Source organism: Fukomys damarensis, unplaced genomic scaffold (genome assembly GCF_012274545.1).
Source record: "Fukomys damarensis isolate Sample0158 unplaced genomic scaffold, DMR_v1.0_HiC HiC_scaffold_13, whole genome shotgun sequence".
NCBI classification, from domain to species: domain Eukaryota; kingdom Metazoa; phylum Chordata; class Mammalia; order Rodentia; family Bathyergidae; genus Fukomys; species Fukomys damarensis.
In genome coordinates this window covers 7,596,693-7,620,941 of record NW_022900925.1, presented here as the reverse complement: position 1 = coordinate 7,620,941, position 24,249 = coordinate 7,596,693, and the positions used below count along the sequence as shown (strand labels likewise).

At 41.2% G+C, this 24,249-nt stretch overlaps 1 protein-coding gene across 1 annotated transcript in view; it reads right to left on the bottom strand.

Annotated features, from left to right (window-relative positions):
* Positions 1-24,249, bottom strand: part of LOC104855943 (myosin-13) — a 106,715-nt gene that overhangs the window by 6,377 nt on the left and 76,089 nt on the right. Inside the window, exon 41 of the mRNA XM_010615028.1 lies at positions 14,734-15,062. Coding sequence (XP_010613330.1) covers positions 14,734-15,062 — 329 coding nt within the window. The remainder of the gene's footprint in view (positions 1-14,733; positions 15,063-24,249) is intronic.

Sequence of the window (24,249 nt, the reverse complement as noted above, 5' to 3'; positions counted from 1 at the left end):
AAAAAAAAAAAAAAAAAAAAAAAGAAAAGAAAAAAGAAAAAGAAAAAGAAAAAAAGAGAATAGTTTGGGCCTCAAATGAAGTCTTCAAGCACAGCAAAATGGGTCCTAGATAAACCAGCTTTCTTAGCTGCAAGCAACAGAAACTAAATCCATTGATTTAAGCAGCAAATGAATCTGAAGATATAGGGTAGCTCAAAAAATTGCCTGGAGGGCTGGAGGGCTGATGGCAACAGCTTCTCAGCCAGGAGTGAGACCCAAATCCTACTCATCTAAGACTAGCTCATCTTTCTTGCAGACACAGGGTGTCTCTGCTGTCCTGGGACTCTGACCTCATCAACCATAGTGGTCACCACCAAGAGGTTCTTGTCCTCAAAATGTAGTTGTCTATCCAGGAGCTTCAGCCTAATAATGGAAACAGAGTCTTTGTAGATAGAGAGGGAGGGGTTGAAGGGATGGCAGGGGGATGGGGAAAATAAGAACCAAGGTTGATTATGTAAAGGTACAAATTTCCAACAATGAATGTCATTATGTTATATTGTATGCATTAAATGTACTAATGCAATGAATTAAGAAAAAGACTGCAGAAAAAAAAAAAGAAGCAAGAAGAGATTGCCACATGTCAGAATATGATGACAACGGCACCAGCCAGTGAGGACAAATCTTCAAACTGAACAATGCCCATGAAATTATTTAGAAAGTAAATGATAAACTGGGCATGGTGGTGCACTCCTGTAATCCCAGCACTTAGGAGGCTGAGGCAGGAGGATTGCTGTGAGTTCAAGACCAGCCTGGGTTACATAGTGAGTTCCAGGTCAGTCTCAACTACATAGTGAGATCCTGTCTCAAGAAAACCGAAACCAAAACAAAACAAAAAAATGAAAAGTAAATGATAAAAAGTGTTATGAGAGAGGATTTACCCAAGTCAATTCAATTATTTCTAGACTGCTTAAAGGATTAAAAACACAAGGTTACATTTTAAAATATATGAGGGAAAACAAAGAAGAGTCTTTTTTAAAATTGGTTTTTGGCTGGGCATGGTGGTGCACACCTGTAATCCCAGCACTCGGGAGGCTGAGACAGGAGGATCGCTGTGAGTTCAAGACCAGCCTGGGCTACATAGTGAGTTCCAAGGCAGTCTCAACTACATAGTCAGATCCTGTTTCAAAAAACCAAAAAAAAACAAAAACAAACAAATTGGTTTTTAAGACAGGATCTTGCTATGTAGTTCAAGTTGTTCTTGAACTCACTATGTAGCCCAACTGGCCTCAAACTCAAGGCAATCCTCCTGCCTCAGCCTCCTGAGTGCTGAGATCACAGGCATGAGCCACCATGCCCAGATAAGAAGACTTTTTTTTTATGCCAAAGGTAATAATGAAAGATTTTATAAATCCAATGCAAAGAGCTTAAACTATATAGGAAAAACACAGGTAAATTTGATTATATTAAATTTTAAATCTTTATTATATCAAATTGCACCACGAATGAAATGAAAAGATAAGCCAACATTGGGAGAAGATATTTGTGATTCCTATATAACTAAAAGACATTAGTGCCTAGACTATTTAAGAAATTCTGTAAATTAATAAGAAAGACAATAATCCAATAGAAAAATGCTCGATAATGTTGTTTCATTTATTTGTAGCTGCATAAAAATTACCTCAATATTTAGCAGCTCAAAGGATTTAGTTTTTCACAGTGGGTAAAGAATTCGGGAGTGTTTTTGTGGGCAGTTCTAGGGTCTCTTATGAGGCCGCACCCAAGATGTCAGCTGAGGCTGCGAGTCAATTGTATTCCATTCCAAGTTCACCCATGTAGCTGTTTACACTGGGACTCATGGCGGACTGTCTCGCAGAGCAACTGGGATAACATAAAGTTGAAGTTGTTCGGACTCTGACCCAGTAATTCTATGCCATCTACCTTCTAGGAACTCTTGGATATGTACAGAAGGAACTGTACTTGAGGAAATTCACTGCAATGCTCTCTGTGGAAATAGTCTTTTCTTTCAGAAAGAGATTTTAAAAAATGGACAAGTCTTAAAATGAATGAATTCAAGCTATTTAAATCCTTATATATATTCATATATATATATATATTGAAAGCAATATTGAAAAAGTCTTGAGAGGGATACATGCACGCATGTAATAGTACTTACGCACAATGTTCAAATGCAGAAATCAGTGATGTATATTATTTATGGATATATTTAGGTGTATGAGAAGCACAATGTACAAGAAATGGCATTTGCTTCTTTTGAGGGTGGAAGGAAGTGGGAAATGGACTTCAGATGTATTGAGATATATAGTGAACTATTAACACCTATCTCATCTGAGTATTGCAACATGAATGTGAGGATGATGTTAGCCATATTCAACAATCAACACACCTTAGGGAATAATGAACCTAAGCAGATGCTGACTGTAACAGAAGCCAGATCCAATGCTGCCGGCTGTTAGGTCATTAATTGGAGGTGTGGGAAAATTGTGGGGTCCTTAAGAAGGTCCAGTGGCGATATAAGCTGCCACCAGAACTGTTTGGTGGGTTTGCTGGTGATTGTTTCTCAGGCAGGAGACGTACCTAGTTGTAGCTGGGGGTGGTGGCACACCCCTGTAATCCCAGCACTTGTGAGGCTGAGGCAGGAGGATCGCTGTGAGGTCGAGACCAGCCTGGGCTACATAGTGAGTTCCAGATAAGTCTCAACTACATATTGAGACACTGTCTCAAAAAAAAAAAAAAAAAAAAAAGACCTACCTAGTAGATTGCTATGGGGCCCAGTTCTTAGCTCTAGTCTATCCAACAGTGTTTTCTGTAACATGCATGAAAATTTAGCAAGGTCACTGGTCAGTTGTACGGATGACATAAAAACCAGAATGGATGAGTAATTCCACACTCGAACTGAATCACAATGTAAAAATATCAATAGGTGGAAATGAGGACCTTAAAAGTAAGTAAAATTAAAGTAGACTATTTAGCTTAAAATCTATTGCTACTGTAGGGTGGCAAGATTTCATGTGAAAGTTCTAGGAGTTGTACATTTCATAATCTGATGATGGGAGCATAAATTGGTTTCCGGGGGGTAACTTGGTGATATATAATTAAAAGCCCCATGAGATGAAAATACTTTGACCCAGAAATTCCATCTGTTGTTAAGAAATTATTAGATGAATTTATAAAGGTAAGTATATAGAATGGTTATCCAAACATTATGATACTGAAAACAAAATGCAACATGCAAAAAACCCACAAAACCAGAAAGTACTAATAAAATATATAGCATACATTGGAAGATTATACTACCAATAGAAAAGACATGATGATAAGCATAGGAATGGAAACAAAGCTTTGTAAATAAGGAGGGGAAGAGGGGTTGAGGGAGGGGAGGGGAATGGGAAAGAATTAAGATATATCATATACAAGTATAAATTCCCTATGATGAATGCGATCATCAGGCATACCTAAAATGTACCAATAAACTTAATTTAAAAAATAAGTATAGGAAATAGTCTGGAAGATTTTACAATAATATATTCATAGTCATTATCACTGGGGGTGGGTTGTAATAGTTTCTTATCTTTTATTTGTATTTTTAAATTTTCTGCGAAGACTGTGCTGCTTATATGATGAAGCAATGGGTTTTTAAAAGTTACTTTTAGTTGATATATAATCCAAATGTATAATGTTGATGCTAAAGTAGTGACCATTTAGGAGACTAGGACAAATAATAACCCCTTTATACTCTTCCTATGTCCCTAGGTTTTATTGTTTGTTTGTTTTGTTTTGGTACCGGAGATTGAACTTGGGTCCTCGCACTTGCAAGGCGGGTGGTGGCACCACTGAGCTAAATCCCCAGCCCTGTCCCTAAATTTTAAAGTTCCAGAGAAGGGCCACCAAGATGTTGATGGATCTGGAAATCAGTTGTTTCTATGATTTAGGTCTAAAATGGCTCCCAAGTCCTGAGGTGTTTGGAAGGTGATGGGATTATGGGGTGTCATAGCTGGCTTGCCCTTGGGAAGTGGGGTCTGTTTGGAAGAGGAGGGTCCCCGGAAGGGTGACTTGGAGGGTCACCTTTGCCCTTCTCACTCAGTCCTGGCTGCCATGACACAAGCAGTTTTCTTCTGCTACACCCTCCCAGCTTGCTTTCCTGCCTTCACGCTGGCTGATCGGGATGAAAATGTGAGCCAAAATAAACCTCTCTTTTACATTGTGGGCGTATTTTGTTCCAGCGAGGAGGAAAGTGACCAAGACCAATGTTCTGTAAATTACTATGGAGAAATTGTGGCTATTTATTAAAACAAAAAAAAAAAGAGGAAAGTAGAGGGAAATGTGTTGTGTTCCAATGTCTGAAAGGCTGTCAGATAGAGAATGTTGACTACACTGTTGCTCCAGAAAACAGCCCCATGGGGCTGGGGATTTAGCTCAGTGGTACTGTGCCTGCCTCGAAAGCCCAAGATCCTGAGTTTGATCCTGGTACCAAAACAAACAAATAAAAAAGAAAACAGCCCCTTGATAAAGTGGTGAGAATGTCATGGGGGAAGAGTTCAATTTGATACGGGAAGAACTTACTAACAACAAGGCGTTGCTACTCTTGCCATTATGAGTTAAATCAGATGCAGTTTTTCTCTTTTTTTGGTAGAAACAACAAACCGCATTTAACATATGTAGGAAAGACAATTATCAGAAGATTTGGGGCTTCTGATAGAGATAAGTTCATGTCCTGAGAGTCAGATGAATCCCTGGCTTGGCCAAGGGAAGGCAGGACAACACCATTAACAGTCCCTTAAGATTGTGTGCTCTTATGGCTTCTCTCTGGATGTTCCCCCAGAGCCTCATGCAGTCTTTGTCAGAGGTGGACCTCGAGTGTGTGACTGTGGTGCAATGTTGCAATTAAGGCTGTGTAATTACTAACTCAGTCCACTGATTGGTTTGGCACTCCCCTAACCCGGGTAGTCTAGATAGAGTATGAAAGGGGCAGAAAGAAGCCGCTAAGGCCCTTTGTTGTTTTGCTACCTTGAGTCTGCTGTGAACTGGGGCCTGTCTGCCCTGCCATTTTGCCTTGGAGCCAGCTGATTATGGACTGAAACCTCTGCAAACTGTGAGCTAAATAAACCTTTTCCTCCTTTAACTTTGGGTGTTGGGTATTCTGTTTCAGCAATGAGAAAAGTTAACTAAGACACATGATATGGAAGAGGGTGAGGAAGCTTCCAAAAGCAGAGTGAGTATATGATTCTGAGGGCAGAAGCAACAAATGCTAACACATCATTACATCATTTTACTGGACCATTTATCACTGAAGGAATTTAAGCAGAGGGTAAATGGCCAATGCTTCGTAACTATCTGCTTCAGTGACTTCAGGGAGATCCCTAGATTGGATTGGTGGGAGGGAGCCTGTGGGTTAAACAAGCTCTGTGGTTCATTAGTAACCCAATCAACCAATATTCTTATCTCTGAGTCATACTCAGAGTGTTTAGCAGAAGCCAGTGGCAATGTCCATTCAGGATTATTAAGGACTCCAGCGTCTTCTTTCCTATTTTAGCATATGTGCTGCCAAAGCCAGCACTCTCCAGTGTCCTCTTTACCATTGATTTGGTTCCACTGTCCATGAATTAAACAAACCTTTCATGAACCCATGTATACACTGTACTCTTTTCCAGTGGTTAATTAGGCCTATCAGAGTTCTGTGTTTATGAGATCCAAAGACCATAATCATGTAAATGAGTCATTCTGTTTCTTTGTGTCCCCAAATTTCACTTCTAAATATTATATTCCCAGATCCCTTCTGAACCTCATGTTTTGGGATTAGGTAAAGAAGTTATGTTGGTCCTCAAAACTTTAAAAATTTAAGAAAATTACCTCAGGGCTCACTATCTCTTCCCAGGTTTATTATTATCTTTTGTGGGAAACAGCAAGCAAATGATCATGGAATGAAGTGATTCCATGTTTCTTTACAAAGTTGAGGTTTTCCTTCCTCTAATCATAGCACAGTGTAGTAAGACTAAAACTCGGATGGGAGAGAAGAAGCTGAGAATAGGGAACCAACAGGGAAAAGAAACCAATAAAAAATTCCTACTATGTGCCAAGCATTGAGCTGGGTACTTCTATCGTTAAGATTACAAGTTATAAGCACAGAAAATCACCAAAGCTAACTAAAGTAGGAAAATAACCCTAATTTAAGGGCTATTGGGTAGTTCATAGATTTCTAAAAAAATCTCAGATAACCAGATGAAGCAAAGAAGCAGGAACAAAATGGCACCTTTCAGTTAAAGAGAAGCAAAGATCATGCCTCAGAACTGGATCACCGTGAAATCCAGAGACCAAAGAGTAGACTGCCAAGCCCTGTGGCCTGGACACAGTCATTCTGGATCCTGAAACTGCCCATTACTATGATCCCCTAACCTCCCAGCCTGCTCCTCTTTCCTTGTTTCAATTCTTCTCACTCTCACTCAAAGTCTAGGAGTATGTCCATCGGATTGACTGAGCCTACATCACCTGGCCATGCCTCAGCTTCCAGGGAGGGAAGAGGCGTATCCTGGTTTCTACTTCTCTTGAGGAGAGCTTTATCTCTCTTGTTTAGACAGCCTAAAACCATTCATGTTCCACATTAGCACTTGACATATATATCTAATCCAATTTACTCAGAAATCCCATGAGTAAGATTTTTCCCATTTGACAGATATGTATAATAAGTTTCAGTGGGTTGAAGTACAGTAGTTGGATTGAGATCATATAATGAGTAGGTGGCTGAACTATAGCTAGAACCCTGGAATCATTCCTTATCATTCCATGATGTCTCTTCTATGTCAGGCACTTTGCTTATCCCCAGATATAACAATGTATGAGTTAGGGATTATTATACCTATTTTTCAAATGAGGAAGTAGAAATTTACCCAAGGTTTTCAACTCATAAGTGATGGGAAGTAGGTGGCATGACACCAAAGTCCCTGTTTTATATGGACTTTTGGGGAGAAAGAGAGACATCAGGTGAATCCTCTTTCTCAGGCTCCCAATCTTTGTGGAGGTAGTGTTTGGGAGGTATGCCAGGTGACCCACAAGGCACTTGTCTAGCCAGAGGACTCTTAACTACTCTGTCACCCAAGATCGGAAGCTTGTAGCATTTTCAACTTCTGTCTTCTCTTCCACATACCATGTGTTGCCATTTTTTTTTTCCACATGCAAGACGTGTCTTGAGTTTATCCCCCTCTTTCATGCCTAGAGCCACATCTCTGGTATTATTCCAGGTATTATTACTTTATGCCAGAAACCTGCAGTGTCTTCTCAATTTTTCTCCCTGACTGCAATCTCCATTTTGAGCCTAACCATTAGAAAACACTCTGTCTTATCACCAGGCCATGTAACCCAAGGAGACATAGTGGGGGTGGGGAGAAAGTGATGGCCGGGGGTCAGCTAGCTTCAGGGTTTGGTTGTGCCTGGATTTATTACTGGTACCATCATTTTGCAGCTACCCCAAAATAAAGCTGAAAAAATGTTTGCAGAGCAGAGACATGGAACAAGCAGGAATTTTAGAGAAATTGGTTATGTTGTATCTGCAGCCTGCCTCCCTGCAAATTGCAGCTACATGAGAAAATGCATGTCCTTATTGCTTAAAGCCAGTTTTAATTGGGTTTCTGTTATTTGCAGTGGAAGCAGCGCCATGATAGTCATTTAGCCGAAATACAAATCTAATCATTTTCCTCCTCTGTGGCTTTTTCACTGTCATTGGAATCAAGAGGACATTCCTTAATGCGGTTTACCAAGCCCCTGACACCTGAGTTCCTGAGCCAGGCCTTAGTTCTTGGGATCTGCTCTCCACTCCTGCCCCTTGGTGCTTCAGATTGTCATCAGACACTCTTTCTTCATCTGCTCCACATGCACTCTGTGCTTCTATATTGTTTCTTTGGTAGATTGTTCTTTTCCTCTTCCTCCAAATACTGTACTCTGCTTCGATTCCTCTTTCAAGTCCAGCTCAAGTGACAGTCTTTCTGTGAATTCTTCTCTTATTCCTCTAGGCAGAATTAAAGAATCTCTTAAGTGTCTCTGAGCACTTTGTGTCTGTGCTTAGGAGCTTTTCTTCAGCCTCATATATAATCACAGGCACTAACGCTCCTGCCTCTTTGATGAAACATGAGCTCCTTATAGGTAGTGATTTTGTTCCATCCACCTTGGTAGTTCTAGCACTTTGTACAGAATCCAATGATTCAGTTAGCACTAATGAGATGTTTATTTATTATAGCTGTGTTTGTTCATATTATACACAGTATAGGTCTACTGTTATTTATTTTTATTAAAATAACAGTATTATTGTTAACATCTTTAGGTTTTTGTAGTCTATGAACATTTAATATACTTTCTCAATTACTAGAACATTCCTTTACCACCAATATCTTCCCCACTTCACAGATGAAGACACTGTGCATCTAATCAAGAAATGTATAGCTCTTGTTACCCTTGCTGCCTTATGTGTGCCATGTTGTTTTTATTCTGTGATGCTTGTTCGCTTGTTCGCCTTGGAGCCAGCTGGTTATGGACTGAAACCTCTATGAACTATGAGCCTAATAAATCTCTTCCCCTCTTAAAAAAAAAAGTATATACTGTTGTTGAGTGACTGTAATTTGCATAGCATTAGAAAAGACACCAACTGTGGAGAGAGGTTGCCAAGAAGGAAAACCATAGTCTCTCTTTTTCACAGAGTTGACCATTTACTTGTAGAGATAAGAAATAACACAGAATATTTCAAGCATACAAAACAAGAGTGATACAGCACTGAAGAGATGAAGGCAGCAATTTATTATATCATAAAAGAGGGATATAAAAATAAGTTCTATAAGAATTGCAGCAGGAAATAACACTGGTCTCTCAGTGGAGGTCCATGGAGGGCCTTCCAAAAAGAATTGAACCTGGACTTTAAGGGTCAATAGCAGAAAAGTACTCTATGTAAAAAGTGAAGGCCAAGCAGGTGAAAGTGCTTTACTACTTTATAAGGGAAAAGAGAATGGCAAAAGCCTCAAGAAAAGGAATGGATGTTTGTTGGTTGGATGGATGGCTTGGTAGTGGATAGGTGGATTCATAGATGGATGGATGGATGGATGGGGAGGTGGGTGGATGAATGGCTGGGTGGGTAGGAGGACAGATACAAAGACAGGTGAATAGGTAGGTGAGTAGGTGGGGGAACAGATGGATAGATCCATGGCCTGCAGAGGCCAGGGCTCCTTTTACTAACATTGTTTCTACACAACAAAGCAGCATGATGATGAATTATATTCTCTTTACAGAACAGTTTGGTTTAACTTGTTCAAATGAAAGGCAGGCCTTGTGGAAACCAAAAATCATTTGTTGAATTAAAGTATCTATGTGGTCAGAGCTACAAAGGACAGGATTGAGTTTAGGATGTAATCAGGCCAGTGTGGCCTTCTAACATTATATGTGGGTATGTTTTCTCACAAACACATGTGCAGAGACACACAAAACTTTGTTTGGGGTTTTTCTTTTTCCTCTTTCTTGTGTTATGCCAAACTTTTGTTTTGACTGGATTGTCACTTTCCAACTTCCTACGTGTGGGAGTCCAAAGCCCCATGAGCTGGCATAAATGAGAGTTTTTGACTCATAATAATGGTGGTAGCAAGTGTTTATGTAACTTGAGCAAGGGATACAATTCAGCTGTTTAGGGAAAAGGACAGAGTTTATGGGAAAGTGAACTTTACCTCTTAGCGCTGTCCTTATTCCCAACAAAACTGTGTCCTTGGTTGATGGTCTTATGTAATCAACATAAGGTAGAAATTACGCCTCCTCTAGATTTAAATCGTAACATTATTAACTCAGTACCTTCCAGTTCCACCTTATTCCTCCGTGTAACCTTTCCTCTGGGCTCTGAGTACTGAATTTCTGGCAGAGCCTGCAGGCACGCAACTGAGCATAGAGGCTTTCCACCAGTGGGGGGCTTTCCAGCCTCGGGTTTTTCCAAACTGGCCTCACTTTGGTCCAACTCACTATGAGTGTGGATTCAGCCTGAAATGGGCCATGGTTTTTCAGTATTTTTTGTATTTGCCAGCCTAAAATGGCCTGAGCAACTTTTTGCTTGAGGTCTTGTGATTTCTCTGTGAAAGCTTTCCTGGAAAATATTGTTTGCCTACCCAGTGCATCGCTGATCCCTTCCTTTCTTTCACTGCCTCCATTGTGGAAGCTGGAAATCCAAATCCAGAATCCCCCTATTTCCCTTGTGCTAGGAAATGCAGTCATATGACCCAAATGGAAATGGTAAAAAGAAGAGGAGATCTATTTGGGGCTTCTAGGAAAATTTTCTTCTTTATATAGAAGACAATTTGCAATGCTACCTTTATCTCCCCTTTCTTGAACATGGAAGCAGTGTGCAGAGCTACTGCAGTGATCTTGGGAAATGATGCTGCAGGCTCATGGAAGAATAGTCAACACACTGAATGGAGGAGTAGAAAAGTAGAAAGAGACACAATGGCAGACTTGAGCTGCTAGACAAAACAGACACAGAGGCCACTTCTAAAACACGCCCACATATATAAAACAAAACAGAAACAACAACAACAAAAAAACACAACAAACCCCCCAAAACCAAAAACACCTCATGTCCATATCACTTAAGCCTTTGTTGCTGAGTTCTTTGGTACTTGCTCCTGCACTCATCCCTAAGACGGCGGGTCTGTCAGCACTTCACTGAGTGATGCTGGTGAGGAACAAGAAGACATTCGTCTTGGATAGAACCAAGAGTATGGGAACCAGAAATGGAAGAATGGATAGATGAAAAGATTTATCTGATCATTTTCTGCATGGGTTTTCATAATTTCTCTTACCCCAGATACATTTCACCTTGAGTTCATGTGTAGGGCAGTCCTGGGGCTCGAACAAAGGGCCTCACACATGGTAGGCAAGTGCTGGGCTTCTGAGTCACACATCCCACTTTTGCTTGAATTTTAATATGTTAAAATCCCTTTATAGGAAATCTAAGATTTTGTAGCAGCAAAAACCTCACATATACCTATTTCAGTAGCAAGTGGAAAATTACCCACCTCTAAGATCAAGCTACAGAGACATGGACTTCTGGCTGTATTGTTCATTGTTTTAACTCTAAAGACCAGAGCAGTGCCTAGCACAAAGTAGGATCTTACCTCTTTGTTGAATGTATGAATTATCGAGACTTTGTCTCAAGAAGCTATTGTTAGCTTGAAAGACAGAGAGAAGGTTTGGCAAATTTAAAACCCACAAGACTTATGACCTGGTCCTAACTGCTATGATTGTGGGCTTCAGTCAGCTTGCTCTAGGCCCACACTTTTTATTATTTTTTTATGGTCCTGGGGATTGAATCCAGGACCTTTGCTACATCCCCAGCCCCATTCCTCAACTTTTAAATTTTTAAAAATTTGAGGTAGGGTGTTGGCTAAGTTTCTAAATGGCCCACTCTGGGCTTGAATTTATAACCCCCCTGCCTCAGCCTCCTAGGGTGCTGGAGTTATAGGAATGTGCCACCACATCTGGCTTAAGTTTGTAAGTTCCACCATGTCAATATATATCTTAGAGTAGTTGAAAAAGCACTTAGAGAACAGACTTGGAAAAAATGGCTATTCCCTTGTGAACGTCCCGTTATGATTTTGACAAGAGGAAATTGTATGGCACCTAGTGATTAGCCTAGGAAAAGGAAAATCTATTTAGGGGTATTTTGAGGAAGAGTCTGGAATAGTCTGTGTGGAATCTTCTTCTATTTTAGTTTAGTATGATGTACTTAGTCTTACTGCAATATCAGCCCCAGGCTTGACCTCAGCCCTGCTCACAGGCCTGAATTGCCCTTTCCTGCTGCTCAGGTGACCAGCTCTGGCCATCTGTCAAGACCTAGCTTGGCCCTTTCCAGTTCCCCCAGATGGGGATAGCTGCTCTGATCCCAGCGACTAAAGAACCTCTCATTCCTGCCTCTTCATAGTGGCTTGTCATGCTGCCTCATGTGCTGGGCTTCTGTCCTTCTTATCTTTTTGTGTGTGTGTGTGTGTGTGTGTACACTGAGTTTGTAGAGTGAATATTGATGGTTGTAGCTAATGTTTGCTGACAACTCACGCCCTGCAGGACATAAATGAGATCTTTTACATGTGTTGTCTCAATTATCCTTCCCAATAACCTTGAGGTAGGCTCTAGTGATAACCTCACAAATGATGATTTAACACATTCTGCAGATATTTACTGAGCTACTATTGTGTGCTTGGCACTGTCCCACAGACAAAGAATATAATACGGGACATGACAGGGGCAGAGGAGGGCTGTTCTCATGGAGTTGACACTACAGTGCTAAAGAGGGACAATACCACAGATTGGTAAATTATAAATAAAAGGTTTATTGGGCTCACATTCCTGGTGTCTGGATAGTCCAAACAGCATGGTGCCAGTGTCTGGTGAGGGCCCTGTGTTTGTCAGCTTTTTGTTACTGTGACAAAATATCTGAGATGATCAATTTAAAGGAAAAGATTTATTTTGGCTCACAGTCTCAGAGGTGTTAGTCCATGGTCACTGGACCCTATTGCTTGGGGGTGGTGGTGGCACAGTACATCATGGCAAGAGTGAGTGGTGGAGGAAACTGCTTGCCTCATGGTGGCCAAGACTGAAAAGAAAGAAAGAGAGGCTGAACTCCCATAATACCCTTCAAAGACACACCCCCAATGACCTAACTTCCTTTCACTGGGCTTCACCTCTTAAAGGTTCTATAGTCTTCTAGTAAGTTTATGGGCTGGAGACCAGTCTTCAACACATGAACTCTTGGGCCACACTCCAGACCCAAACCACAGCAGGTTCTCTGGCTTGTCTCAGCATGGTGGAGAAGCAGGTATGTGGCAAGGAAGCGAGAGAGAGAGAGAGAGAGAGACAGAGGGCCAAGGAAACAAACTTCTTTTTATAACAATCTTCCTAGTGGCAACTAGTCCAGGCCCTTAAGAACACATTAAAAGGGCGGGGATTTAGCTCTATGGTGCCGCAGCCTGCATTTTAAGCACAAAGACCAGAGTTCGATCCCTGGTACAAAAACAAAAAAACAACCCCCCCAAAATCCACCCAGAACACACTAAAAAATAAAAATAAAAAGACTGATGATGGAGCACAGTGGCAGAGTTCTTATCTAGCATGAGCAAGGCCCTGGGTTACATCCTCAGTGTCCCCCCCAAAAATCAAAAACCATGCTCAAGTGTTATATCACTCCCTTCACAAAAGCATTAATCCTCTTACAGTCCCACTCCCAGTTTCTAAGGGCCCCATCACCTCAGTACCATTATACTGGGAACCAAGCTTTCAGCACACGAACCTTTGGGGAAAACACTACCTATAAGTCATGGCAGGTAGTAAAGTCACCAAACAAGTAAACAAACTGGTGGGCTGATATTTATCGGAATTGGGTAGGCCTAATGTGTAATAAAAGAGCATTCCTGGGCTGGAGAGCAAGGAGGGTCTGGGTCCTCCCGCAGAGCACTACTATTAAACCCTCAGAAGAGGCAGGCTGGAGATGAAAGCCGAGTGCCAGGAAACTTCACACAGCCTGCTGGGCAGAGATCAATCTTCACCATGAAAGGAAAGAGCAGAGAGGGGAGAAGCAAAGCCGAGAGAGCAACAGGGGTCTGAGGGCACAAGTCCAAGCCACAGGGGAGGGGAGAGAGTGGCTGCTGAAAAGCCTTACAACATTGTCAGAGCAGAAAGGGAGCCCACGTGAATGAAAGGGATTTTTACAAGTGCCTGGAAATAGCTGGCGAGGATTGTACAGGCTAAGACTTAAAAAGGCTTTGTTCTTGGTCAGATAAGGAAAGCCATTGTGGCCCACAGGAAACAAGGAGCTCTCAGGGCTGAATGTGTGTGAGACTGAGGGCCAGGGGGGCATTTTTTTTTTTTTAACCATGAATACGGAAGGATGGTCAGTGTGTCTATTTGGTACCTTGCTCCTGCCTGAGCATAGGGTCTGGAACTGTCCCCACAGGAACCTCCAGGCCTGAGCTGGCCCTGGGAATAGGGAGCCTGGGAAGTCTGTTTGGGGCTGCATCCCAGTATTGTGACTCAGCCAGTCAGCAGCTGGGCATGGAGCCCATTTTCTGGGTGCCCAGGGTCTACCAGGTGCAGGTGTAGATGTCATGGGAGGAAGCAAGACCTCTAGCAACCGGGGAGCCTGCCCCAAGGGCCTCTGGGTAAGAGAACCTTGGATCTCTGGACTTAGCTGTCCTAAAAGAGCTACTTGTGACCCTTGGGTCTGCGTGGGTCCCAAAGTCTGGTTCAAGAAACCTCGGAGAGTGATCAGGAAACCTGTAGGAGGATTCCCAAGTATACCAGATTGGGATTTTCTACTTTCCTTGTCATCTCTCCTATTAGGGAGGTAACTTGGAGAGGTGATCCGAAGCCCCTTCCCAGGGCAAATCCAGACTCAATCCTTCCAGTGTGGCTTTGGGCACATTTTAACCAGTTTCTGCATCTACAAAACGGACACAATAGTATCTAGCTCATAGGGCTGTCATAGGACTGTGAAGCTTAGAAATGTGAGGTGTAACAAACATAACAGCAGCAATCACTACTATTACTGCAGATTGTTTGGCGAGAGGACACACAGTATTTGTCACATACCGATTCCTTCCTCCTGTCATTTCAAAGACAACCCGCAATTTTCAGGACAGGATGAAGTCTAGAGACAAATCTTAAAATGAGGCCCAGACCTCTACTATACCACTAGCTTCCCTGCTGAGTGGTGTGGCCTTGAGTTAATACCTGTCAGGAGTAATTCGCGGAAGCAGACAGGCCGATTTGAACACTCCTCTGGAATTCCAGTAGCGGGCGACGGCAGCCGAGGGGTCCGGGAGTTCGCGGACCTTCCCCTCCCCAAGTCTGTACTGGGAGACCCCGGAACCCTAGCCCAGTGCCCAGCTCCGCGACACACTGCGGTCTGACTGCTCTGAGCCAGGGCGGCCTCCACTCTGCTCTTTCTCTGCTCACTGTGTGGTTTCTCCGTCAGGTCCTCCAGGGAGGCAGGGGTAGGAAGGCGATTTGCATGACACTTAAAAGCAGAATCTTGGCAGCTTGTGTCAGGTGCATGGATGCTAAAGAGGAAAAAACAAAAGGAAATATTCTGGGAATTCCCAGTTTGTTCTTGGCACCAGATAGGAATTCTAATTCTCTAGGAAGTTTTTCTTTGGAAATGACCCCCTTCCCCATCCTCTTCACCCCATCCTACTCCTTCCTCTAAATGCCTCCCAAACTCACAGCTAATTTGAGCCCGATACTAGTCCTGATTTGTCCCAGCTATTCCTTGGATCTGGCTCAGGGGAAGTAGCATTTTGAGAGCGAGTGAGCTCAGGGTGTGTCTGGGTTCTCTCTGGAGCTTGTTGGCTGCCAGAGCTCTCTGAGGACCAAGGCAGGAGGGATTCCATTGTGGACCTTGGCTGTGGCATTGTTCCCACTGGTATTCCTTGGCCTTGCCTTCTGCTGCCTCATGATGTAAAGGGACTTTGGGGGTGCCTGAAGGAATGCTGTTGTTTTAGTTTTGTAGATTTATTCATCCATCCATTCATTCATTCTTTCATCTTTTTACCCTAAAATAATCACGTGCAAAATGTGTGTGTGTGTGTGTGTGTGTGGCTGTGTGCACAAGTGTTAATGGGAAAGTGTGTCCAGCTTTCACTGGGTACAATAAAGTGTCTTTGACACCCCAAAGTAAAAAATATACCTGCATTCAGAGATAGAGATTGAATTAGCCATTTTTGAGGTCACTCTATGCTAAATTTTTGTTTTTATTTTGTTTTTGAGGAGCTATAAAATGAAAGTGTAAAATTTAATCAAAGTATAAAAGAGTAACACCATAGGAAATTTGAGAAAGTAATGAGAATAGTACAAAAAAGGTTAATTTGTAACCCAACCACCCAAAGAACTCTGTAGTCATTATAGATCTGCTATTTTTAAATTGTTTTTCCACAAAACTGGACAGTTAACATTTCTACGACTACCTTACAAGGCTCTTACAACTTAGTCATAAAGGATTGCAAGGCAGAGGTGCCAAGCAACTTGCACTCACTGACACTCAGCCTTAGTTTTAAGAGCAGCTTAGTGAGTGTAAAATGCAATCAGTCTGATGACCAGGAGAGGCGAGGTCTAGGTCTGAGGTGTTCAAGGGAGCAGAAGGGAGTCTTGAAGGGAGTTCTTAGAGAAGGTGAGTTTCAGGAGGTCTGGAGAACTGTTGAGTTGGTGGGAAGGGAAGCGGGCACTAGGGCACCATGCTGAAATATAGGAGAGAGAACAGGCAAAGACAGGCAGGGCACCTTGTGATAGCCAGAGCCCAGCTGAGAAACATGGCTCTCTTCTCCCACCATGGGTGGCCAAGAACATTCTGGAGGCTCTCTTACCACCGCCATTCCCAGTCATATGCTTTTTTATCTGTACTTCTTGTTATATCAACTTTAGATGATAAAATTAACTTCTTGTAAGTGAGGAGGAATTGAACTTGCACTTCCTTGTTTCATTTAAAAAAATTATGGTGTTTTCACTGGAAGAACTCACACTAGAAAGAAACCCTTAGTATGTAAGGATTGTGGAAAGTTTTCATGTATAGCAGTTCATTTGGTATCCATAAAAGAAGTCATACTCAAGAGAAACCTTTTGTATGCAAGCAGTGTGGGAAAGCTTTTGCCACTTCTAGTTCTTGTTATGCACATGAATGAATTCACACTGGAGAGAAACCCTACATATGTGAGCATTGTGAGAAAGCTTGAGCCAGTCCCAGTTCTCGTCAAGTACATGAATGAATTCGCACTGGAGAGAAGCTCTTCACATGTAAACAGTGTGGGAAAGCTTTCAGGTGACACTATGATTGTCAAAAAACATGAAAGAACTCACACTGGAGAAAAACCCTATGTATGTAAACAGCGTGGGAAAGCTTTTACCACTCACAGTAATTGTCAAGCACATGAAAGAAGTCACACTGGAGAGAAACTCTATGTATGTAAGCAGTGTGTGGAAGCCGTCAGTAATAACAGTTCATTTTACAGACATAAAAAGAGTCACAATGTAAAGAAGCCCTATGTATGCAGGCTGTGTGGGGAAGCCTTCACTAGTAAGACTTCATTTTATAGATGTAAAAAGAGTCACACTGGAGAAAAACCCTATGTATGTAAGCAATGTGGGGAAGTCTTCGCTAAATACAACTCATTTAATAAACATAAAAGGAGTCACACCGTGAAGAGACCCTACATTATATATATAAGCAATGAGGGAAAGCTTTCATCAGTCATAGCCATTGTCAAAGATTAAAATAAAAAACAAACAAACATTGGGGAAAAATCCTCTGTATGTAAGCAATGTGGAAAAGTCTTCAGTTGTTCCAGCAATCATCATAGCATTGAAAAAATATCACCAAGGAAATTAATAGTTCCACAGGTGAATGAAATTATTTCTTATGTCCTAGAAGGTTTCATTTTGTTTTTTGTGATTGTGGCATAATAGGGCACTGAAATCTAAATTTTTGTTACCTGTCATTTTCCTAGTACATTCTCCAAAAAGTCTTGGTGTGTATACTCCGTTTTTCTTTCTTTCTAGTATGACAGTTTTCAAATTGGATGTCACAATTATGATGTATATTTAAAAAAAGATATCTGTATATGTTTTATTGAGTTTACCTCTTTTTTAAAAAACTGTAGCTTAGCAAATATTGTGTTTTCCATATCCTCTGAAGTTATATATTCCAACTTAGCTATAAATTACTTCCAGTACACAATTTTGCCTGTTTTTGTTGGTTTGTCTGTTTTGTGTCAAGAACCATTAATATGTGCATCCAGTTTTAGGTATTTATTTTACCACACAAATTTTATTTTCCCAAGCCTTTTTTCTTTTTTCTTTTTTTTTTTTTTGGTACCGGGGATCAAACTCAGGACCTTGCGCTTGTACAGGAAGTGGCGGAACCACTGAGCCAAATCCCTGGCCCCTATAAATTTTATTTTCATGATAATAAAAAATATGATGTTTTTAGTCCAATTTCAGCTGCTTTTACAACCCTTTTTCTTCTTTCCTTCCTCCACCTCCCTCTTCTCATCCCCCTTTCATTTTTATTTTAATATTTAAAAAAAATTGTTTATTGCTACATTTTAGGTATACATTATGATCGCGTTCATCATCGGGAATTTGTACCTGTACGTGATGGATCCTGGTTATTGTGTTTTCCCATTCCCCTTCCCTCCCTTCCACTCCTCCACTCCTCCACTCCTCCCTATTTACAAAAGCTTTGCTTCTGTTTTTTCCTTTTTTTCATCATATTTTTTTCTTTCCCTTCTTTCCTTTCCCCTACCCTGTCTTCCCAGTTCCCCTTCCCCTTTGAATCTTTTCTTCCTATTTCACAATATTAATTTTACATTTTGGTCCTCATTTACACTTTCATTTTTTCACACCAGAGAAACAATTCAGTATTTACAGGTGTGTGTCCTATTTATTTCACTTAAGAGTATGGTCTCAAGGTCAATCTATTTAGCTATAAATGTCTCTAGTTTATCATTTTTATGGATGAGAAGTACTCCATTAAAAAAAAAAAAACACCACATCTTCTTTATCCAGTCTCCAGTTAATGGACATTTGGGCTGTTTCCAAGTTTTAGCTATTACAAACTGTGCAGCTATAAACATGGATGCACATATATCACTGTAGTTAGGTGCTTTTTGTAGCGGGGGAGGTACAGGGGATTGAACTTGGGACCTTGCGCTTGCAAGGCAGGCAGTGGAACCACTGAGCTAAATCCCTAGCTTATGATGTTTTTAATTCTTTTGGGACGATACCCAGTAAGGGGATAGCTGGATCAAATGAAACCTGTAATCCTAGTTTTTTGAGGAATCGGCACACTGATTTCCGCAATGGTTGCATCAGTCTGCACCCCCACCAACAGTGGAGTTTTTCCCCACAGCCGCCCCTGCCCCAGTCTTTGCTATTGGTTGGTTTTTTGTTTTTGTTTTTTTTTTAGGGGGGTACTGGAGAGTGAACTTGGGTCCTTGTGCTTGAAAGGCAGGCGCTGCAACCACTGAGCTAAATCCCCAGCCCCTATTGGTTGATTTCTTGATAGCAGCCATTCTTTCTGGAGTGAGGTGGAATCTCAGTGTTGTTTTCATCTGCATCTTTTGAATGACCAGTGATGCTGAACATTTTTTCATGTTTATTTGCTGCTTCTACTTCTTGATCTGAGAAATGTCTGTTCATTTCAGATGCCCATTTTTGGTTTGGGTCTTTAAATTTGGGCGTCAGATTTTCTAAGTTCTTTATACATTCTAGATAATAGTCCCCTGTCTGAGGAACTGCTGGTGAAAATTTTTTCCCACATTGTGAGTTGTCTCTTAGCTCTGTTGGTGGTTTCTCTTGCTGTGCAGAAGCTTTTGAATAAGATGAGATCCCAGTTGATGATTCTCTGTGCTAGTTCCTGTGCTACTGAGGATTTGTTCATAAAGTCTTTTCCTAAACCAATGTCTTCAAGAGTTCTACCTAACCTATCTTCCAGCAGATTTAGTGTTTCTGTTTTAACATTCAGACCTTTGACCCATTTTGATTTTAGTTTACTGCATGGTGAGAGATATGGGTCTAGTTTTAATCTTTGGCAAGTTGAAACCCAGTTTTTCCAGTACCATTTATTAAAGGGGCTATCTTTCCTCCAGTGAGGGTGTTTGACTCCTTTGTCCAAGATGAGATGACTAAGTATGTCTGGAGTTGTTTCTTTATTTTCTAATCCATTCCACTGGTCCTCAGGTCTGTTTCTCTGCCAGTGCCATCCTGTTTTCGTTACAGTGGCTTTGTAATATAGTTTCAGGTTGGGGATTGTGATACCCCCTGTCTTGTCTTTGTTGCCTAGAATTGCTTTTGCTATTCTAGGTCTCTTCTGGTTCCAAAAGATTGCAATGAATCTATATAGCTGTTTTGGAAGTATCGCCATTTTTACTATATTTTCCTACCCAAGAACAAAAGATATCTTTGCATCTTCTGATATCCTCTTCAATCTTTTTTTGAGAGTGTTAGAGTTTTCAATGTAGAAGTCTTTTACTTCCTTTGTTCCCACCCCTTTTGTTTTGATAGGGCTCACTGGGTAGCCCAGGCTGGTCTAGAACTCTGACCTTTCCACCTCAACCTCCCAAGTACTGGGATTACAGGTATGTACTACCATGCTCAACTGGAAATGGGATTTTTTTAGGGGGGGAACTGGGGATTGAACCTAGAGCCTCATGTATGCTAGGCAAGCACTCTACCACTGAGCTACATCCCCAGCCCTGTTTATTTTATTTTGAGACAAGATCTTGCTAAGCTGCCCACGTGGGCTTGAACTTTGATCTTCCTGCCTCAGCCTTCCCCATAGCAGAGATTATGTACATGCACCACTGTGATGGCTACAACACCAAATAATATAGTTACCTTCTATTGCTTGTGCTACCTTTTTTTTTTAATTAAAAAAATTTTTTGAGACAGGTTTTCACTATGTAGTCTAGGCTGGTCTTGAACTCACTATGTAGCCCAGTCTAGACTCAAACTCATGGTGATCCTTCCAACGCTTGTGTTACCTAACTTCAATTGTGTCAGTTGATTTTCCATTATATAAGATGAGAAAATCAGTGCTGTATATCTATTCTTCATCTCTGTCTTCCTTCTTCTGCTCTATCTCCTGACATGTGTTCTATAGCTGAAATTAGTTTTAAAAAATTATGGTAAAATACTTCTATGTAACATAAAATTAACTCTCTTAGCCACTTTATTTTGGTACCGGGGATTGAACTTGGGTAATTGCACTTGCGAGTCAGGCCACCGAACCACTGAGCTAAATCCCCGGCCCTATTTTAGCCACTTTTAAATGTACAGTTCAGTATTAAGTACACGACATCGTTCTACGAACACTATGCCACCCATCTCCAGAACTTGTTCTACCTTATAAAATGAAACTCTGCACCCAATAAACACTTGCATTTCCTTCTCCTCCCAGCCGCTGACAATCACCATTCTTCTTTTTATCGCTGTGACCTTGGCTATTCTGAGTGTCACATGTAAATGGAATAAACTACTGTATGTGGTTTGTGTGTGACTGACTTATTTCACTCAATGTAATGTGCTCAATTTCACCCACTTTGCAGTTTCTTTCCTTTTTCAAGGCTCAATAATATTCCACTGTATAGATGTACTACATTTTACTTATCCTTTTCTTGATGGACATTTGGGTTGCTCTCACCTTGGCTATTGTGAAAAAGACACTATGAACATGAACGTACACATATCTCTTTGAGATCTTGATTTCAGTTGTTTTGGCTATGCTGTCCAGAGGACGAATTGCTAAATGATACAGTGTTTTATCTTTATTTTTTTGGGGGAAATGACATATTCATTTTCATAACAGTTATACCATTTTATATTCCCAACAACAATGCATAAAGCTTTCAATTTTCCCATATCCTTGCCAACACTTGTTATTTTCTATTTAAAAAAAAAATGAATTCTCAAGCTCACAATCTTCCCACCTCAGCCTCCCAAGTGCTGTAATTGCATGTGTGGTCCACTATGCCTGGGCAAAAGTTATTTTTATTTTTAATTTAATTTTATTTTGGGGGGATTTTTTTTTGAGACAGGGTCTCACTATGTAGTGAGACTGACCTGGAACTCACTATGTAGCTCAGGCTGGTCTCGAACTCACAGCGATCCTCCTACCTCAGCCTCCCAAGTGCTGGGATTACAGGCTGTGTGCCACCACGCCTGGCAAAAGTTATTTTTATGTAGTTCAATTTATCTGTTTTTGTTCTTGTTGCCTGGGCTTTTGGTTATCATATCCAAGAAATCACTGCCAAATCCAGTGTCATAGAGTTTCCGTATGTGTTCTTTTAGATGTTTTATAGTTTTAGGCCTTTGGTCAATTTTGAGTTAATTTTTGTATATAGTAAAGGTAAAGGTGCAAATCTATCCTTTTTCATGTGGACATGTAATTTCCCATCACTCTTTACTGAAGACTGTCCCATCTCCATTGAGTCTTGTGCCCTTGTGGAAAATCACTAACGTGTGTAAGGGTCTATTTTGGGGCTCTGTGTGTCAGCACCATTGTTGAGATTCTACTAGCTTTGTAGTAAGCTTTGAAATTAGGAAACGTGAGGTATCCAACTTTATTCTTTTCAAGAATTTTTTTTTTTTTAGTTTTTCAAGATCCCTTGAGATTCCATATGAATGAAATCATATGGATTGTCTCTAAACTGTGAAAAACAGCAAATGGCCTTGCACCATTTTAAAATTTTTTTATGGTGTTGGGGATAGAACCTAGGGCCTTGTGCATGCTAAGCAAGTGCACTGGCACTGAGCTACATCCCCAACTCTGTAATTATTTCTCAGTGCTAAAACAAGCAGTGTGATTAGACTGCAGAGAGATCTACTACTTTGTCAGGGCTGCTGTAACAAAATGGCACAAACAACAGAAATGAATTATCCCGTAGTTCTGGAAGTAGTAGTCAACACCTGGGCGGTGAAAGGGATATTGCAAGCTTTAATCATAATAGGTCAACTTGGATAGATTTTTAAAAAACCTAACAGATTTGTAAAGCACAGGTCTAGAGTGTCTGGGGGTCACTGACAGGCAGGTCAGCAAACAGAGGGTGAAGACTCACCCCAGTTGTGGGTGGCATCATACAGTAGGAAAAAACAACAGGTAAGAAGGAAACACATCTGCCTTGAAGAACTGCAGGCTTCCTGAGCATTGGCATCCTTTGTTGCTCTCAGCAGTGGTCTCCAGATGTCCATCTTCTTCAGCCTTCCAATGCAACCCTTTCCAGGCTGCAACCTGATCTGTCTGGTTCTGCTGCTTCCGTCTTCTTGGCTGGGCAATTACTGGACTCCAGCTCTCCCATGTGAGAGGGCCACTGTGGGCTCTCTTGCCTCTGATGCCATAGGCTTGCCAGAGTAAATTCCCTTGCATAACCACACACATATAATTTATAGATTCTGCTCCTCTAGAGAATCTTAACTAATTCAGCCCTACTTCTTTAGAGTAGTCACTTGGGAAAGACCTGCTCCAGGCCTCTTATCCACCCAGGCAGTTCCTCTGCTTCCAACTCCAGTACTCACATGGCATCCAAATGTCCTCTCCCCTTGTTTTCAGACACTAATCATATTGAATGAGGACCCCCTCCAATAAACCAATTAACCTAACATTGACTTAATTACTTCTGTAAAGACCCTATGTCTAAATGAGGCCATAGCCCAAGGTATTGGAGATTAGGTCTCCAACATATACTTTTTGGGAGGATGGGGACACCATTAAATCAACAAGAGGAAGTATAATTCCATCTCACCAAGTTGGTGCCATTTGATGAAGGATTGCCAAGTGTCAAAGTCAAATGAATGCTCTTTCCCTACACACTGTCAAAATCATGCCATGTTTTACTTTGTTTAATATCTGAATAGAAAATTTCTTTTTCACCAGGTTTTGGCTACTAGTTGTATTTTTGTTTGTTTGTTTTGTTTTGTTTTTTGAGACAGAGTCTCACTATGTAGTTGAGACTGACCTGGAACTCACTATGTAGCCCAGGCTGGTCTTGAACTCACAGCGATCCTCTTGCCTGAGCCTCCTGAGTGCTGGGATTACAGGTGTGCGCCACCTCGCTTGGTACTAGTTGGATTTTTAAACAAAATTGATAAACAAACAAACCATAATCCAAAAGTCACCTTGTCACTGAGTTTATTTATGCTGTCTCTCTCTTTTTTGTTGTTGTTGTTTGTTTTTTTTGGTACCAGGGACTGAACTTGTGTCCTTGTGCTTGTGAGGCAGGCAGCAGAATCACTGAACTAAATCCTCAGCCCTATTTATGTTCTTAAACACACCGTTGTGATTAAGTGCTGGACCTAAATAATCTAGGTTTAAATTCTGGGTCTATCACTAACTAGCCCTTTTATCATGACACTTAAATTGTCCAGTCTTCTTATATTGATAAGGTGGTAAATACAGAATTTATTTATTTTTATTTCTTATTTTGAGACAGGGTCTCTCTAAGTTTCACAGGCTGGCCTCAAACTTGAGATCTCCTATTTCTATCACTCCAGTAGCTGGGCTAATAGTAGTATGCAACAGACCTGGCTTCTAGAAAACTCTTTTTGTATAGGAGATCTTTCTACCCACTCTTCAAGAATGCCTTACTAATGCCAGGTATGGTGATGCATGTCTGTAATCCCAGCACTTGAGAGGATGAAACAGGAGAATAGCTGCAGGTTCGAGGCCAGCCTGGGTTATGTGAGTTCAAAGCCAGCCTGAAG